Source organism: Gymnogyps californianus, chromosome 11 (assembly GCF_018139145.2).
Source record: "Gymnogyps californianus isolate 813 chromosome 11, ASM1813914v2, whole genome shotgun sequence".
NCBI lineage: Eukaryota > Metazoa > Chordata > Aves > Accipitriformes > Cathartidae > Gymnogyps > Gymnogyps californianus.
In genome coordinates, this window is record NC_059481.1 from 12,847,872 (window position 1) to 12,866,447 (window position 18,576).

Consider the following 18,576-nt stretch of genomic DNA (forward strand, 5'->3'; position numbering starts at 1 on the left):
GACTAAAATTGTGAGGGAGGGTTTGTTTATGTGACAGTGCTTTTGTGTAGAATAATGTTGTGCAGATCTTCCGTGGAACTAGTATTAGATGTGCCAAGTCTTACGCAAGCAACAGGAAAAAAATGGTTTGTTTTGGAGGCCTTTTGACTTTGGGCTTTCTTACTTTTATTATGTTTACACATTTTAGCTCGGTGTAGCTGGTTCTACGTAGCTGTGGAAAACATTACAGAAACCTCACATACATGTATGGAACCAAATACCGAGAAGTTCCTCTGAAAGGGTAACTTGTATCCTGTCAAAATTCATGATATCTTTTGGCTAAGCCTGCTTCTTGGACTTACTTTGTGTATTTTTGTGAGAACAGCCACTGACGGGGAATGACAGTGTGGGTTTTTACAAGCAGGCAAAATGAGTCGTTCTAATTCAGTTGTTAAGTGCTGTGGCCTCATCTCCAACAACCTCTGTACCTGGCAGGGAACGTCTGTGAGAACACAGGTAAATTGTCAGGCTTGACTTCATGATTATTGGCCTTCAGCCATAAGTTGAGAAAAGCAACTGAAGCTTCTTTTCTACAAACAGAAGCTCAAAGTAACACAAAGTGTAAGAGAAGTGGCACAAGCAAGCTAAGAGTATTAGCCAGTTTGCCACTGGCTGGCTGCGAGGAGCAGCAGTGCCCTTGTGCTGAACGAATGACAACTGCAGAGCTGGGACAGAGAAACTGTTCTTGTTTGGAAGCGCAGGATATGATTGCAATGTGCGTGCCTGGATGTGCCAGGGACTGACACCTGTACTATTTTTCAAGTGGGCACCTGCAGAATATCTTGTTCCCTTCTGCTTCTCAATTGCGTGCAGACAGTGGAACAGCCTTGTGGTATCTTCCTATTTAACTCCTCAACACCTTTCCCCCATTCTTTATAGCTTTCCACAATTGGCTGTGTATCAGCTGAGCAGTTTTACCTGTGCAGGAACTTTGTGCCAAGAGGGGAAGGTTGAGCCTGAGAAGTAAATGGCCTGACACATGGTTTGGATCTGTTGGTTGCTTGATGCATATGAGTTGGCACAAGTAATTTTGTCTGTGTACGTTACTCTGAGTGCTAATTTTCGTGTGACTTTTTTTTGGCTTGACAAACACGACTTAGGGGATTAACAGCTGTTATTACTTCACGCTGTCACTATGCCATAAATCAAAGGCCCTATAAAGTTTTCAGGGCAAACATTTTAAAGCTTGGCTCAACAGTGGGCCACAGTCAGCTGAATAGAAACAAGAGACGGCAGCCCTGCTCTCTGCTTGTACTTCAACTGAAAGGATCCTCTTTCTCCATGCATCCAGGTGAGTTACACCCCGATTTCAGCTTAGGACTCTAATAGTTTGACTTACTTTTGTTTCTTAGTATTTCATGGTTTTTTTTTTTTAACGGGATGGGATTCCAGGCTTAAGTCTGATTTTTGAGATGGCAAGCTGGAAGATCAATTGGTTTGAAGATGGAAGGTCACTTAGGGAAAAAAAGATGAACATAAACCCGCGGGCAAAGCTGCTGTGATGCTGAAATCTGTTCAGCTTTCCTTTGAGTGCTAGCAGCTACGGTGATGGGTTTTGGACCTTTAAGTGAGATCAGGCATCTAACTGAAAGTTGGCAGCCCGGCTGCCGCGGCACCTCGCGGAGGCGCAGCGCCCCACAGGCTTCACGACCACCGGCGGCTGCGCACGCACCGCCCGGGCCGGGCCGAGCCCGCCTGCCCTCCCGGCCGGACCCCGGCCTTTGCCCGCCCGCCGGGCCGCACCTGGCACCGCCGAGCTCCGCCCCGCCACTCCCGCTGACAGGACCCGGCGCTTATCGCCCACGGGGCGGCGGCGCGGTCCTTGTCCCGCCTTTCCCCTCGGCGCTCAGCGGTCGGCGCACCAGGCAGGCAAGTGTGGGGCACCGCCGCCGCGGGGGCCGCAGCTCGGGGCCGGGCGGCCCGCCCGCCCTGGCGTGAGGGGGGAGGACGGGGACCCGCCCTGGCGAGCGGGGCCGAGGGGCCCAGCCCTGCCGTGGGGGAGCGGAGGTCCCGGGTTCGCCCTGGCGAGAGGGGCCCGGCCCTGCCGTGAGGGAGCGGAGGTCCCGGCTTCGCCCTGGCGAGAGGGGCCCAGCCCTGCCGGGGGGGAGCGGAGGTCCCGGCTTCGCCATGGCGAGGGGCAGAGGGGGCCGGCCGTGGTGTGAGGGAACGGAGGTCCCGGCTTCGCCCTGGCGAGAGGGGCCGAGGCTGCCCGAGGCGGGCGGGCCGAAGAGGGCGGCGGCTCTTGGCCCCGGGCGGGAGGCCATCCCCGGCGGGGCAGCCTGCGGGCCTCGGGCTCTGCGCCGGCAGCGGCGGCCTCGCTGAGCGCGGCCGGAGAAGCACCCCTGCTTTGGGGCTTCCTGCGGGACCGGGTACCTCTGGTCTCGGGGATGGGCGACGAGAAGCGGGGTGCAGCAGGGGCTTTGCGGCACCCACGGCCCTTGCTGCTCAGAAGTGTTGCGTCCCCAGTAGCAGCAGGCGCTGTGTTCTGCGGTACCTCGCTTGGGTGTGGAGCTGGATTTACCGAAAGGTAGCACCTGCTAGGACTGTGTTCGCTTCCCCTGATACCTCGGGACGTCCGACTCGGGCGACAGCCGCGGTGGCAGGAAGACCTGTGCGCGTTGACCCGCCGGGTGGCTGGCTCGGAGTCGCTATTCTGAGCTTGATCTGTAAGGCATGCAGGCGTTGCAACGGGGTGAAAATCTGCTGCCTGCCACGCTAGCAGACTGGAGCTGCTGAGTATTTGTGCATGGGGGAATATTTAAACTGTTAGTATGTGGCCAACTGTTTAGAGGATAGTTGTGATGATCTTTACTCTTGCTAGTAAGACTTTTCTAACTTAATTTGTTCTAACTCCCTGCAATAGATTGTTCATAAACTGGCTCGATGAAGTAGTCAGTCTTGGGAGCTAAGCGTACGATAGATACTCTGGAGAGGAAAAAACTGTAGTTGTCTTGAGTGTCTCTGCATGAAGTGTCATGCTTCAGTTAAATGTTTGTTCTAGGCACTAGCTGTGTCTCTCAAGGCGTATTTACTGGATATGAATTTATAGACCTGACAAGAGAATGGCTTGTAACACTTAGTATTCTGCATGTGTCTCTTGGGTCTGAGGACGTACCTGTTCTGTGATACCTCCTCTACATGGGTAATACGGCAAAATTAATTGTGACGAAGTGCCTTCCATGTTAGATCAGCTAGTGGACCTAGTAAGTGCATGCAAGAAGAGATTGAATTTTGGTGCTTGTAATTAACCACTTCTCTTGTGATTTGCCAGCGTTGTATTTCTGACTTGTTTTCCATGTCTTTATTGCATAGAGGTTGATTTTATTTACTTGTGGACATTAATACATGGAGAACTGTAGCCAAAGATAACTTTTACACTTTGAGCTTGTTTATAGGCTGGATGGTAGGGTGTAGCAAAAGGTGTAATGAATGCAGTTAGGTGGATTTTAGCTGCTCTGGTTTGGGTTCTGCACAGAACTGGCTGAGGAACACTTATCCTATTCTGTTGAATATGCTATTTTCTTGGATAGAGCTTGGAATTGGTTAAAATACACAAAAATATTAAAATGTAATGCATTACCTAATAAGCCTCTTTTCAGCAAGGTTGTTCTTTAAAGAAAAGTTAAAAAAAAAGTTGGTAACCAATTCATTTCCTCCGTGATGCTAGTAGAAATGACATTCATTTGTTTTTTAAGAACAGCTTAATGAAGATAGTTCCTTATGGTTTGTTTTCTCAATCTCTTAAAGGGATATACGCCACTAACTCTGGAAAACAGTGTTTTCTATTTCCTTTTTTTTTTTTAACTGAAAAGTCACTATTTTTATGTTTGTACTACCTTAGCCTGCTTAATGGCATTCAAATGCTAAATAATACTGAGCTCTCCTGGTCAGTCTTAACTGTGATTTTTTTTAAAAGTGCATTTTCTTCAGTATTAAACAGACTTACTCTAAAAGCATGCAAACAAATAGCCTTACAGTAAAAGAGATTTATGAATGGAGGTGTGACAGTCACTGACTATCTTCAAGCTAAGTCTGTTTAAAAAAAAGTCTGTTTTTTAAAAGGGGGGGGGGGAAACCTTTGAAATGCTAGCTCTCCTGGTAGAAACAACATTTTTTGTGGACTTATTGTGAGTCACATTGCCCTGATTTTGATGTGGTGCTAGGTGAGTTGTGCTGCAGTAGCATTACACAAGCTGCCGATGCTGTAACAAACCACTGTCTTGAAAGCATTCGTAGAACAGATTTACGTCTCCTGGTGACAGAACTAGTTTTAAACAGCAGAACTGTCTCAGGCTAAGCGGAGCCCTCACTAAGGCGGAGAAGTGTATTGTAGGCTTTACCTTTCTAGGCAGTGCTCAAAGACTTGTATACGGATCTTCATGAGGAATGTGATTTCATGCTATATAAGGCTAATATCAACTGTCATGTTTTGTTGTGCATAGTTTAAAGAATGATGGATAAGTGTGCTGTGTGTTAAAATGGTCTTGTAAAAGCTTAAAATTTCAGCTCAGTTCAGTGGGCTAATTACGAATGTTCCCCTTTACTTTCATTTTTGTTCTGTAATTCCCCTGTTCCTTTATCTCCAGTGTCCAAAGTAGAGGGTTGATGTGTTGTTGACTGACTCAATCGTACAGCTGCTAACTTGGGAGTTTAATATGAAGGATTTTGCTGTTCTTTTTAAAACACCTGTCTACAAATGACACTTCAGATTGCTTTTTTCTGTATACTCTGAAACAACTTAGGAGCAACGTAATACTGCATTCTCATCAATTAGCCTGCTGTTAGTTAAGACACATCTTGTGTGTGTTTATAAGCATGCTTACTTCAAAATCTACTTGGTCAGAGAGGATAATTATTCCTTAGTTAGCATTACAAAAATGAAGTCTTGTTCTCTTGGTCCGGACGTGCTGTGTGTTGTCAACCAGCAGGCCACTGTGCCTGTTCTGTGTGTTTAATAAAACCCAAAGCAAAACCCTGCATTCATGAGCTTCTGGAAACAGGATGTCCCTATTAAAACTGTCTCACAAACGGAAGTTGCAAAACTTACTCTTCGCAATTCATCCCTCTCTGACTTGGAGAAAGCAGGACAATTCTCCATCAGGTAACTTTTATTTCTAGGGCTAGAACAACTTCCCTTGCTTGAGCAGTCTGTTCACATCTTTAAATAACTGCTTGTGCTAGATAGATGATAAACAGCCTTCTAAAGTGAAACTAACTTACTCTAGAGTTGGGGTTTTTATTTTGAATCGGGAGGGGGATGGGAGAATATGTCTGCATCTTGGAAACTTCCTGTAAAACAAAATGATTAAAATTGTTTTACAGTGGACACCTCTGACATTTTCACTCTCTGTCCCAAATTAATTTTACTGTAGGGGTTAATAATGGGACTTCATAAAGAATTTGGGGTACACGGAGATAAGGGATGTTAAGATAGCAGAATGAATTGCTTAACTACATCTAGCATAGTGGAGAATTTTAGAAGTTGACCTTGGAAGATTTTTCTTTAAAATATTGAGGTTTCTAGTTTACTTTTCAAACTCCTGTCTGTAAGTACCATAAATGAGTTCTCCCCTTTTTAAGTGAAAAAGCTGGAGTTCTTGCCTGATGACTCAAGGAATTAAACAAAGGGGGAGCAGGTATAGAACACAGGAAAGTCTTGTCATAAGTTGCTTTTCAGGTTATAATGCTTACTCATTATTTATTGGCAATGTGGCCATAAGGAACTGAATTAAAATGAGTTTATACCTGTTTTATCACTGAAAAGCTAAAACCTGATATTCAGTGTGTGCAAACAATGGATTTAGAACACGAAAAGCTCTTGTTCACTCTAGCAGAGGGAGGGAAACGTGGGTTAACCTTGACTGTCTTCTAGATAATGCAACTGCATATGCAGTGCTACACTTGTCAAGATACATCACGCTTCAGAGTTCTGGCTTTCACTTGTCAGGTGACAAGGTGCAGCTGTAGCAAGGATAAGTCTGGGTTTCTGACCTTCGCTTCCAGCTACTTTGCTGATGTAAAAGCTAAGAGGAGATCACAGATAGAGAACTGAGTATTTTGGGTGTACTCAAAGATCCCAGATCTAGGAAGATGTAAACTCTTGTTTCATTGAACTTTGTTTTCCTATCAAGCTTAGGGCTCGCTGCTTCTCCTGCAAGAATAGACTAATACACATGCCCTTGCTCAAAGTACCATAGAACTTGGCAGGCTTACCGTAATGGCTCGCACCCTGAGAGGCAGCGAGAAGGGGTACGTCTGATGTGTGCGTATGCTGGTACATCCTAACATTAAAATACAAATGTAATTATGTGTTTGGCTGACACATTACAGTTAGTGGAATGGCACTCAGTAGGTTCACACAGCTACCTTGTTCAATATTTCAGTGATCTACAACAGCTAGCAAATTCTTGTTCCTTTTTGCAGCACTCATCTCTTCAGGTTTGTAATATTACAGCTGGAGTTACAGCACATGCGTTGCTTGTGCTATAGAATCAGATACACTTTCCTGCCACGATAACCAGATAATGTTCTTATCCTTTGTTGGAATTCATTTGCTTGTATGAAGTCTCAATTTCCTGGCAGAGGCCATGATTGACTTTTTTCTTTTTTTCTCCCCTCCTTCCCCAAATTGATTACAATCCATTTGCAAATTAGCAGGTTAGCTGCAGCAAAGGTTTAGTATTATAATTCTTGCCTTGAAGACTCATCCAGGCCTATAAATAAATACAAATTCTACCTTCTGTAATTGTTACTGGTGCCTTTCCTTATCTTTTAGGTTCCCACTTACTGAAAGATGTCAGCAATTGGAGTAGTGTCCTCCTGTTCCCATCTCCGTCCTGGTGTATGGCTGCTGAAACCAGGAATGCAGAAGATGAGCTCCTTCGGCTTACATACAGCAGCCAGGTGTGCTGCCAAGGATTATTATGAAGTACTTGTGTTGGGTGGAGGCACTGGTGGAATCAGCATGAGCGCTCGGATGAAGAGGAAAGTGGGGGCAGAAAATGTGGCTGTTGTTGAGCCAAGTAAGGTAAGTTTTCCTCGGCTGTAAAGCATTGAAAAGAATAAGTGTTTTACGTATGTGACCAGATTGGTCTGATTCTCATCCCTCTCCAACCCCACGTTTTTAACTGTGGAAAGGAAGCCAACTAGCCATCCTTTAGAAGGCTTTGCATGAAGTTTGTTGCTCCATGATAGAGATGCATGCATCCCTCCAGCTTTGTCATGCAAACCTCTTGGTTATTTATACAGCTGCTTTTGTTAAGAATAATACAATGTTAAGAACACATTGCTTCCTATTTGGAGTGATGTGCCTTCATCTTAAAGTCCCTTTTAACAGTTCTTGAACGTCCATTTGAACATGTCTTTCAGACCCATTACTATCAGCCACTGTGGACCCTGGTTGGTGGTGGTGCAAAGCAGCTGGCAACTTCTGCACGTCCAACAGGAAGCGTAATGCCTAAAGGTGTTGAGTGGATCAAATCTCGAGTTACAGCATTGGATCCAGATAAGAACTGCGTCTGGCTGGAGAATGATATCAAGGTAATAATGTAAAAAAAAAAAAAAAAAAAAGTTAGTCTTTTATTCTGTCGTGAGTTGTCCACCTCCTGCAGATCCCCTTCGAGCTGCCTATTGAGCAAGACCTTCCTCCAGCGTTGAGGAGGCCAGGAAATTCCACTTAATCTTATGAGAAGTACTTGATCCTAAAAGCTGTTTCTAATAAAAATTGTTGTAGATAACTAGGTTAGAATAACACCAACTTAAAATATCATTATCATAAGTCTTTTCCCTGCTTATAGTGAACTGAACATAAAAGGTAGAATATTTTGCTCCAAATACTTGGGTTTGTGTATAGCAAAGGCTGTGTGTTTAACTCATAATGCAGTTAGCATTTTAACTATAAATTATTCTTAGAGCTTCATATTTACGTTACTAATGCTCCCTATATCTCCTTCCCTTATGACTCTGTTGCTGTCAGATAAATTTGCTTTGAGGTAATGTTTTGGTTTTTGTCTAAAATACTTTTTTTTTTTTTTCCCCCTCCTTACACAACAGATATCTTACAAGTATCTGATAATTGCCCTTGGGATTAGTCTGCATTATGAAAAGGTATTTGTTTTACAGTAATCATGTTTTTACTAGTTTTAATGGCATCACATACCTTTATGATTCACTAAAGGAAATGGCTTTTCAGTACACTTTTTTTTTTTTTTTTTTTTACTGCAAGATACTGAACGCTAATACAAATTAAAGAGCCAGAAGACAGCCTAATGACTTTACTCCTTCCACAGATCTCTATGTAATAACCCAAATTACCCTTGGGAAGGTCTTTTAAGACAGCTTTGTTGCATCTCTATGGCAATATCAGCAGATGGGGCAGCAAGTTAAATCTAGAACTTAAAGGCAGTCTGTAATAATGAGATAAGGTATGCTAATTGTAGTCTGAAGCATCTCTAATGTAAACGGAAGTGAGGAACACACAGCAGTCAGTAAAATCTGTCCTGCAGAATTAATTTGACCCACCCTCACCTTTCTTAAAGGATGCACTTCAAAAGGAACCACCTGAGTTACCACACTTGTGTTTAAATAGGCCCTGGGGCCCTTCCCATCTATTAGGTTTCCTGTACACTTTATACAGTGGCACTCAGAGGAAAATGTTAATACCATTGTATGGCACAAGACTGACCATAGCGATATGTAGGAGGAGGAAAACACAAAGGCAAGATGTTTGAGCGATTTGTGGTTTTAACCTGACCTGAATATGATGTAGTACCTGATAATGTATTTGTGTAGTACCTGATAATATATTTGAGTATCTCTTTGAAAAGCTCCTGAGGCATACATAACGCAAGAGCTAGTCTTAGTTAACTGTAGTGACACCAGATAATTCTGGTGATTAGGTCAGTGGAATGAGGAGTTGCATTGTGTTCAGTGACCCTCTCAGTCTTCGTATGTTTCTCTTCAGTACAATCTGATAAAACTAAATTCAGTATTCAGCAGTAGAAGCCATGTAATACAGTTATTCACTATTACTCTGTAGTGAACAAAATTCATAGTAACAGATTTATATGGTTTCAAAACGAAAGTGGCCAGTTTAAAAAGAGCGATGGTTTCTCTTATTTGTCTTCACCAATGGCGTACTTCCTGGTGTAGACTGTAACGTCCCAAACACATTGCAGTGCGTGTAACATGACTCCATTTTCTCACAGAATTTCTGCAATCCATTGTTTTGAAATGGGAACAACTCCCCTTCTCACAAGCAGATGCTCAGGCGTAGTAGGAGTAGCAGGGAAATAATTATTGGAGACAGTTGAGTTAAAAAAAAAAATAACCCTAGGAAATACAGGTATCTGCAACTGACTACTGAAAAGTTTCATTCAGCGCTTAAATTTTCATAGCACCTTTTTTTTTTAAACATGATTTTTACTTATGATGATGTGGCAGTGATTTCATATATTCTTACTCTGAATTTCATGCACTAGTCTACAAAAACTTGGGTCTGGGTCTGCACTGAACACTTATGCTACAGATGTAGACCAGAGTCATTTCAGTAAATGTTATATCTACGAAATCATCTACTAAATTCTAAAGGAAATATCTGTTTGATTGCTAGGCTTATTTTCAAAAATGCCAACTAGCAAGTATGTATGGGCTTTCTTTTTGCTAGAGGCTTCTTAAATAGCTGTTTCTCAAGTCTGCATTTAATACTTGATGATGATGACAAAATTTTTGCCATCTGTACTTTAAACCTTAATTTCATTTTCTTAGATCAAAGGCTTGCCTGAGGGTTTTCATCACCCTAAAATAGGTTCCAATTATTCAGTTCATACGGTAGAGAAAACATGGAAAGCTTTACAAGATTTCAAGGAAGGAAATGCTATCTTCACTTTTCCAAATACTCCAGTGAAGTGTGCAGGGGCTCCGCAGAAGATCATGTATTTATCAGAGGCCTACTGGAGGAAAGTAAGTATTTTACTCTCTTTGCCAGTGCTTGTTCCCACAGTTGGAAGGAAGGCTTGTTCTTAGGGGTTCATATTATCTTTAAAACAAATAAAAACCACACAAGAGGAATGTGACTCAGGATTATTAAATTAAAGTGACTGAGTTGCTTTTTCTATTATTAATGTATGTGTAATTAATGTAATGTATACATTACAATAAATGTGTACTGTAATAAATGACACCAAATGGTACATAAGTATTTAGCATATATTTAATACTGGAGAAACTTGTAGAATTCAGAATCCATAAGGAAAGAACGGCTTACCCTGCTTATGGTGACCTACAGATACAACTGTTCTCAGCCTAATTTGTAACTTCAGGTGGTGCACTAAAATAAGGCTGGCTGGAATTAAGTAATTCTTGTTACTTTAAGTACTTAATACCTGTTGCCATTTGTCTTTCTGCTAGTCTGAAAAGTGGCTTTGCTTGCTCCTTGTGGCACACTGTCTCGGCATCAGGAGGAGTCTTAGCCAGGCTGTTAAAGTGAGCTTAGTGGAAACAAAAGACAACTTCAAGTGGAAGTGTCAGGCTTCATATGTGTTTAAGTTTCATGAGCTGTCTACTGGGCAAGCATCTGAATAATGCATAGAACTGAAGGTTTCAGAAAGCTATATAATGCTAAGCTGCTACAAGTGCTTAACCTGCATACAGCAGTTCCTCAGTGAATTGCAGTCACCTCTTCTCACAAGCAATTCATGTGGGAGGTGTCTTCAGTACCTCACTCAGAAAGGGCAAAGATTATCTTGTCTAGCTTCTAACACGGTATGAAATAGCTGTATCTCAAGAGTTCTAATGTCATTACTTCATTAATAATTGAACTGCATTAATAGTTCTGTCAGCTTTGCAGTAGTGGAGCATGTTCTTTTGTCTCTGCTAGCTTGTCAGTTTCTTAATAGAAAAGGCTAACTTGATCTCTCTGTGCAGACAGGAAAACGATCCAAAGCAAACATAATGTTCAACACTTCACTTGGTGTCATTTTTGGAGTTAAGAAGTATGCTGATGCGTTGCTTGAAATAATAAAGGAGAGGAATATTGCTGTTAACTATAGGCGCAACCTTGTAGAAGTTCGAGCAGACAAGCAGGAAGCTGTGTTTGAAAACTTGGACAAACCCGGAGTGACTGAAGTTCATCAGGTCAGGAGCTTTCAGACCTCTAGTTTGGTCCTATTTCTTTTCCTTGTATGCTGTAACATAACTGCCACAATACAACAACATAATGCATGCTTTGTTGTATACTGCCGTTACCTCCTGAGAGTACCACCTCTAACTTTAGCAGAAGATTTAAAAGTTTGAAGCTAAGGTGGAGAGAAGAAAAAAATATTTCATAAGCCATGGCTGGCGTCCTGTATGCCTTGTTAGTATAACCTGGGAATGTCTCAGATGTATATGGAGGAAGGCAAATTGCTGTTATGCCAGTCTAAATGGAGTTGCCTGATACAGTTCATGTTAATAAAAGGATGCACTTCAAATTTGAGAGCAAATTCTCATTCTATATACTTGCGTGTTTTCAAAAAAACCAACCAACCAAGAAAACCCCTCTCCACACTGCTCTTATTGCCTTATGTCAACACAGGTATGATACGCTCTGACAAACTAGCCGTTGAGTGCCTTTTCTTTCTGTCTAGTATGAAATGCTTCATGTCACACCCCCAATGGGGCCACCTGAGGTACTCATCAACAGTCCTGTTTCGGATGAAATTGGCTGGGTGGATGTAGATAAAGAAACTCTACAACACAAAAAGTATCCTAATGTATTTGGTATTGGAGACTGCACCAACCTTCCAACATCAAAAACTGCTGCAGCTGTAGGTAAAGTTGCATGTGTGTGTTTGTGTATGTAACGAAAAGCGTGGGAGTGACAGTAAGCTTTTTGTTACTCACTCCAGAGGTCTCAACTTCAATTAATTCCAGCTTTCAAAAAGACGTAAGTCTCTTGGGCCAGCTAATTAGCTACAGACCATGCTGATGCCATTAACCCCCAGTTCTTTTGTTCCAAATGCCTCACAGATGAACTAATGCTATTTTCTGTGTTCAGAGTGGCATAAAATAAGTGTACTACTCTTGCATTCTGTCATCATTCAGTAACAAAACTTTCTGCTTTATCTCAGCAGCTCATGCATATGTGTCAGCTAACTGATAAGTCGCTATTGAAGAATCACATGTTCTGTATTTGTACGCACAGGGTCCAATATAAAAACACTTTAGGCATATGGTCTCACAACTAAAAAAAAATGTAAATAAGGTGGAAAAAAAGGAAGGCTCTATAGTATGTTATTGGTGTGGAAAAAAAGAAAGGCTGTGTAGTATGTTATTGGTGTAACATGAAGAATGGTACAGTCAACTATTCCAGCAAATGGGTCTAGAATACTTCCCGTACAGCACTCAAACAAAACTTGAGTGTATCAGAATCTTAGTGTTTGGGAAGACTGAACAAGTATAACGTAGCATAGGAGAATGGGCATAGGTTAAAAACAAACAGCTCAAGTTTCATTTAGCATGTTGCAAACAGTGAGGCCAAAGCATTGGTCCAAATACTATTGGGTTTTGGTTTTTTTTTTTTTCTTATCTGGGACTGTAAATTCCCAAACTGATTTGACATACAAGTTCAATTACAGCTGAATTGTCCAACAAAATGCCCAGCTAATAGTGTTTGCTCTAGTAATGACAATAATTGCTGCCTGAAACAAAGTCTTAATACACTTTTTTTTTCCTTCTTTCTTATGTAGCTGCCCAGTCTGGAGTGCTTGATAAAACTATTTCCTTGGTAATGAAGAACCAGTTGCCAACTAAAAAGGTACCTACAGATCTTGTCTTAGGGAGAAGTTATCTTGAATGTTTTCTCCATTCATTATGCAGGAAGTCTTGCAAGCAGCTAAACCATGTGAACCGGAAAGCAGGAATGGCTTTGCATCAGCAGTTGGGGTGCTGCATGTCATAATAGTAATTTAGTTGCACAATTAGTATTCTTGATGCTGCTGTTAAAAATATCTATTTAATTCCTTGACTTCTGAGTTGTAAGAAGTTGAAAAGCTGATTAGTCTGGGTTCTTCGCCAATGCAGGTGACTGACTTAGAGTAAAACTATTGACTAGTACAATCCCTACTCCAGGAAAATCCTTGCAAACTTGACGTAACTGTACGATGTCAAACTTGCCTCCCCTATACAGAACATGATCTTTTAAGGAGTTAAATTGAGGGGTTTGTACTACAGAAGATGTTAAGCCTATAACTATGTTCAAATTTCTCTTTGAGACTTGGCTTTCATTTTACATATGACTTCTGAATTAATATTCCTTGAGGTACTAACCTGAGTATCATCATCCATACTCCTGCGATCCTCTGGAAGATCTTACAACTAGATTCAAGATCCCATTTATATACTGTCTGTTAAAGCTAGCACCAGCTCTCATCCTGATCTACTGGTCACCTATGGTTATTAAACCATAATTGGCTTAGCAGCCTTCCAAACTCACTGGTATTAACGCTATAAATGCAGAAACCACCTAGTAACTTATTTTGAAATATGAATGTTAACAGTATGGCTTGTAATACCTCAGCATTTAGACTTTACTCAGATTAATGAGAAGGGGGTATTCTTCATTGCAGTATGATGGATATACTTCCTGCCCACTAGTAACAGGCTACAACAAGGTGATTCTAGCAGAATTTGACTACAATGCTCAGCCTTTGGAGACCTTTCCCATTGACCAGAGTAAGGAGAGAGTAACCATGTACCATATGAAAGCTGATATGATGCCTTTTCTCTATTGGAACGCACTACTTAAGTAAGTATTTCAATTCTGAGCAGGCAGAGCTGCTGTGACCATTCAGAAAAAAGCCAGGTACAGATACCTGTTCTGGCTTAGTTCCTTAGTAGAATAGAAGCAAATGAAGTGCATCCTTTGTCATGACTAAGACCTTGACTTTCTGAGGATTCTGGGCACTTTGCTATTAACAGGGGTTTGTTCAAGCAGAATAGGGTTGAATTGCACAGAAGGGCAGCCCTTGCCCAATTGAAAACCTCACTGAAGCAAAGATGATTCTCCAAAACAAACCCCTAATGCTCATCTATTAGCAAGTATGGTGTCTTACGGAGTAAAACAAAAACACTCCCCCCAAACCCTGCTTTGATAATACATACATGAAACTTGATGAAACAACTTTGTCTGTTTCTAGGGGATACTGGGGAGGACCAGCTCCTGTCAGGAAGCTAATGCATCTGGGCTTGAAGTAACTGCTTGTTCTCAGTGTTGGTCAAACACTTTTGAAGAAAAAGGACTGGTCTCACAATGAATCAATACATATCTTCCCTCCTGGACCACCTAGTAGACTGATTTTTTTTTTTTTTTTTTAAAATCAAGCTTTTGTCCTAAATTCACTTTTCCTCCTACTAGGGATTAAGCCTTGATATGTTCTTTCACTGCTCTTCTATGTAAACCAAGGCGTTAAACTACTTCTGTACATACACAGGAGTTTGAACTTGCATTAAGCTACAGAACTACTGAAATCTTCTAGAACAATCAATAATTTTTAAAGCTGTTGTACATGTAAAATTTTCTCCCTGACTCTGAACGGAATTGTCTGCATCTGAGATCAATGCATGCACTGAATTTAACAGTATAATTCAATGCTAGTAAAATGGCCTGAAAACCTCCTAGTGTTCTCTCATTTTTGAAGACTAAAATCAATCCTCATTTCTTCATCAAGAAGCATACTTGCTGCCTCATTAGATTGATTATAGAAATTCATGCAGGTTATTGAAAGGAAAGCAGTATGTGTATATATATACATACGCACTCTCCTAGGATAGTTCTGCCACTTCACATCAGTTCTGCTATAATGTTTTACTCTCACAGGTTAAGAGCATAGTGAAAAGAATTCCCGATAGACTGGAGATTGGGAGAAGACCAAGATCATCTGAGGCCACATACTAGGCTGAAGCACAAATTAAGATGACAAACAAGGGGGAAGTGCTTTTTAATCATGACCATATGAACAAAGTCAAATTTAAGAGTTGAGAGTCTTCACAGAAGCTGGAACTTTAGTGGCAGTCAGGCAGACAGCGCAGAGCAAACAGGAATCATCTTCACTCACAAGAATCATCATCAGCCACTTATTTCTAAACAAAGATATACAGGAACATATTTCAAGTTATAGCTTCCTGCTTTTTCAACATAGCCTTTAAAAGGGTTGCCTTTGAGTTCCAATTATAAGCATGAACATGTACCTGCATGTTAAGTAATTCTTCAATCTTATTCTGGATCTGTCCGTACACATCATTAAACAGCTCCTCCTTTGATTTTGTTCCATTCAAGTGCACTTAAAGTAAGAAAGTAAAATGAGAGCTATAACTGAATGTTTCTGTAAGCCTGCCAGATCCCAATTTAAAGAGCATGCACTTGACTGGTATCAGAGAAATATACTCCCATCCACCTGCTTCAACTCCTCTCCTGCACTTAACCAGTATGTATATCCCAGGTTTGGAAAGCACGCTCTCACAAAGAAATCTTTCAGAAGTGCTTTTGTCATTAAAGACTTACCCACATCAACTCCAAGATCTTCCATTATCTTCCTGTGCTTTACATACATAGGCCAGACGTGGCCATCAAACAATCCAGGTGGATCTGGTACAGTGTAATTCCTTGAACTATAAATTAAGACATTGTTATTCAAGAGTCACCTAATTACAGTTTAGGGAAATGACAGATAGTTAATTCAGTTTCTCTACACACTAGCCTGAGCCCGTTGCCTCCAATGCAGTTTCTGAGCTTATCAAAGGTCAGTATTTAGCATAGCATATGCAAGCATAAAGATTGCCCAAAAAAGTTGGAATTTGATGCGCGGGTCCAAAGTGTTCAAGATGCAAAAAGGATCCCTAAGACAGACTGATCTTAACATTGATGAATAGCCTCCTCTTAAAGCTTTAGCAGAACTTGGGTAAAATAGCTCTCTGCTTATTCCTCCGAAACATAACTTTTTCAAGTTTAACATGTTCCATTTGCATTGAGAACAGCGTATAAGTACAACAATACAGCCAAATATAAAACCCCAGGGTAGTTCAACACCTGGGAACCATATCATTGGAAAACCAGAAGGGGGGAAAGCCTATTGAAAGATCTGTGCTGCAACTGAGCATTGGTCTTACACACACAATAGTTTGGTAGGAAGCTTTTGGGTTGGTTTGGTGAAGGAAGCTACAGTCTTCTAACACAACAGGTACATTAGTGTTTATCCTTTCTTATCTAAAAGCTTTAGAGAAACAAAGTCTTCAACGGAGTAAGATGTTATTGGGCTAGCAAGGGAACTTGGAAAAACAAACTTACCTCCTCCTTCTTTTACACTCTTCATATGGAATGGAAAGAAAGTATCGATGGTGGAATACATCAATCAGTGGCCTGAAAAAGATACATGTTTGGTTACAGCTAGACTGTTTGATTAGTAGCAAGAAATGGAAAGGTAAAACTAGATCTATTTCCTGTATCTAGAGCTATCTTCAGACTTGTGACACCTAAACTCACCAGTAGTCAATACTAGCTGCTAACTCTTGGTTTAGAACAGGTCTTTTTATTCCCTTGGAGGTTTGCCTGTCATACAAAATCATGTAAAAATCAAAATACATGAAGTCACACTTGATTACCTGTAGGTGTAAAGTAGGAAGCCTTCAACAATAAGAATGTGGATTGTTTCATCTTCTCCCTCCTTATCTTGTAAGATCTGGGCATCCAGCGTGTTGTTGATCCCATGAGAACGTTCAAACTTGACTGGATTTTTTATCCAAGCATTTATGGTACTCATCATAGCTTCCATATCTAATGCACTAATCACTAAGACAAAACAGACAACTATCATTAAGCAGTAATTAAGTATCATCTAGTAATAGAGTCAGTACAAAAAAGTGCACATAAAAGATCAAAATAATTCAAGTTTGAGTTACACTTTGATAACACTGTAGCAAAGCCTTACCATCATACTGTTTAAACCCATCTTCAACTTCTATTTCATCTTGGGGCTGAAACAGTGATAAGAAAAAACTGCTTGGTCAGCACAGCTACTGGGAAGCTTGATACCCATTTCAAAGCAAGATTCAAGATCTGAAGCCTGAAGCTACAAAGAGGAATCTTAACCCTCCACCAGGTTTCTTTGCATGCAGATAAAAAGCAGTAGTAACGAGGCTAAGATAAAGTCGCCTGCTCCTCTATCATCCCCCAACACAAGCACACCGTGTAGCGCTCCAAGAAAATGGAAAGTCATGGGGACATACTACAGCGCAGGCTTATCCACCAGCCGCAGAGCCAACCCAGCTGAACACTGCAGAGGAGCCGCCGCAGACGGCATGGGGAACCTGCGGGAGCTGGGAAGAGCGGGCAGGGCGGCGCAGGCGGCAGGCAGGGCGCCAAGAAGAGAGGGCGGAAGCACGCGGGGGTCACCCCTCGCCTTCCCCCGGCCGACAGAGGGCGGCTGGGCCGGCAGGCGCCCGCCTCACCTTGAAGAAGTCATCCTGGTGCACCACGCTGCAGTTGGGCAGGGCCTGCATCAGCTTGCGGGTGAGGGTGGTCTTGCCTCCGTTGGTGACCCTGCGGCGAGAGCGCCCAGCCGTCGGGAAGCGCCGCGGGCCACGTGCGCGCGCGGTGCCGTCTGCCCCCCCCACCCTCCGCGCCACTGCGGCAGCAGCACGAGGAAGGCCGGGTGGGCGGAGGGATGCGTGCCCGGGCCGCGCCTCGGCCGGGCCCAGCACCCCGGCGGGCGCCCCCTCCCCCGAGCCGCTTCGCCCCCGGCCCGGCCCGCCCCGCGGCGCTCACCCGCCGATGCCGATGATGATGTTCATGGCGCGTCCGGCAGCCGCCCGGCCCGACTCCTGCGGCCTGTTCCTGAGGGGCGGGGGGGAGGGGGAAGGGGGAGACCCGGTGTCTCCGGTACCGGCCGCCTACGTGCCTGAGCCGGGACCCGGGGAAGGGGGGAAGAAAGGGGCTGGAGAAAGAGGAGAAGGTAGAAAGGGGAGAAACCCAACGTCAACTGCCGGGCAACGCCATGGTCGGAGGAGGAGGGAGCAGCAGCAGAGCTGGTCCGCGCCGCACCAGAGCGCTCCGCAAAGGGAGGACGGCACCCGCTGCATAGGGCTTCCCCTCACGCTCCCGCGCGCCCATTGGGCAGTTGCTACCGCCGCCGCAGCCAATGGAGAGCGCGCAGCGCGGACGCCTCGCGGCTATTGGCTAGGACGCGTTCACTCACGCCCGATAGGGTTACAGCGCGGCCGCCGCGCTGGGGGCGGGCAGCTGCGCCAATGGCAGGAGCGTCGCGCGCCGGGGGGCGGGGTGGTGACGGCAGCGCGGTGTGGGTGCACCGCGCCGGTGCCCGCGCCGGCTCCTCGGGCCCTGGGAGGCTGGGTGCCGCGGGAGGCTCCGGGCGCTCGGCACCGCCGCCAGTGGCAGCTCCGCCGGGGGGCTTGGCGGGCGGCTCGGTGCCCGGCTCGGTGCCGCTTGGTTCCTTCGCGGTAGTAGAGAAGGGCCGCTGAGCGGGGGCGCGCCTGAGGAGGGCGAGG

At 43.6% G+C, this 18,576-nt stretch overlaps 2 protein-coding genes across 5 annotated transcripts; one reads left to right on the top strand and one right to left on the bottom strand.

Moving 5' to 3' along the window:
• The first annotated feature begins 1,785 nt into the window (after positions 1–1,785).
• SQOR (sulfide quinone oxidoreductase) lies at positions 1,786–14,690 on the top strand. Of its 4 annotated transcripts, none has more exons than XM_050902921.1 (10): positions 1,786–1,908; positions 6,815–7,066; positions 7,408–7,578; positions 8,092–8,145; positions 9,805–9,999; positions 10,963–11,172; positions 11,664–11,847; positions 12,765–12,832; positions 13,644–13,822; positions 14,214–14,690. In XM_050902921.1, exons 2-10 carry the CDS (start codon positions 6,833–6,835, stop codon positions 14,269–14,271), a joined length of 1,353 nt encoding a protein of 450 aa, XP_050758878.1. In that variant the 5' UTR covers positions 1,786–1,908; positions 6,815–6,832; the 3' UTR covers positions 14,272–14,690. The 4 variants fall into 4 exon arrangements, with proteins under 4 accessions (XP_050758878.1, XP_050758881.1, XP_050758880.1 ...); XM_050902923.1 differs by lacking the exon at positions 1,786–1,908 and adding an exon at positions 2,504–2,566; XM_050902922.1 differs by lacking the exon at positions 1,786–1,908 and adding an exon at positions 4,191–5,140.
• Positions 14,691–14,984: 294 nt separating this feature from the next.
• On the bottom strand, positions 14,985–18,107 carry LOC127020400 (nicotinamide riboside kinase 2-like). Its single transcript, XM_050902925.1, has 8 exons — positions 17,837–18,107; positions 17,521–17,611; positions 17,001–17,046; positions 16,675–16,861; positions 16,361–16,432; positions 15,578–15,684; positions 15,265–15,356; positions 14,985–15,156 (listed from the first exon to the last, which is right to left on the bottom strand). Exons 1-8 carry the CDS (start codon positions 17,860–17,862, stop codon positions 15,151–15,153), a joined length of 627 nt encoding a protein of 208 aa, XP_050758882.1. The 5' UTR covers positions 17,863–18,107; the 3' UTR covers positions 14,985–15,150.
• Positions 18,108–18,576: the final 469 nt, after the last annotated feature.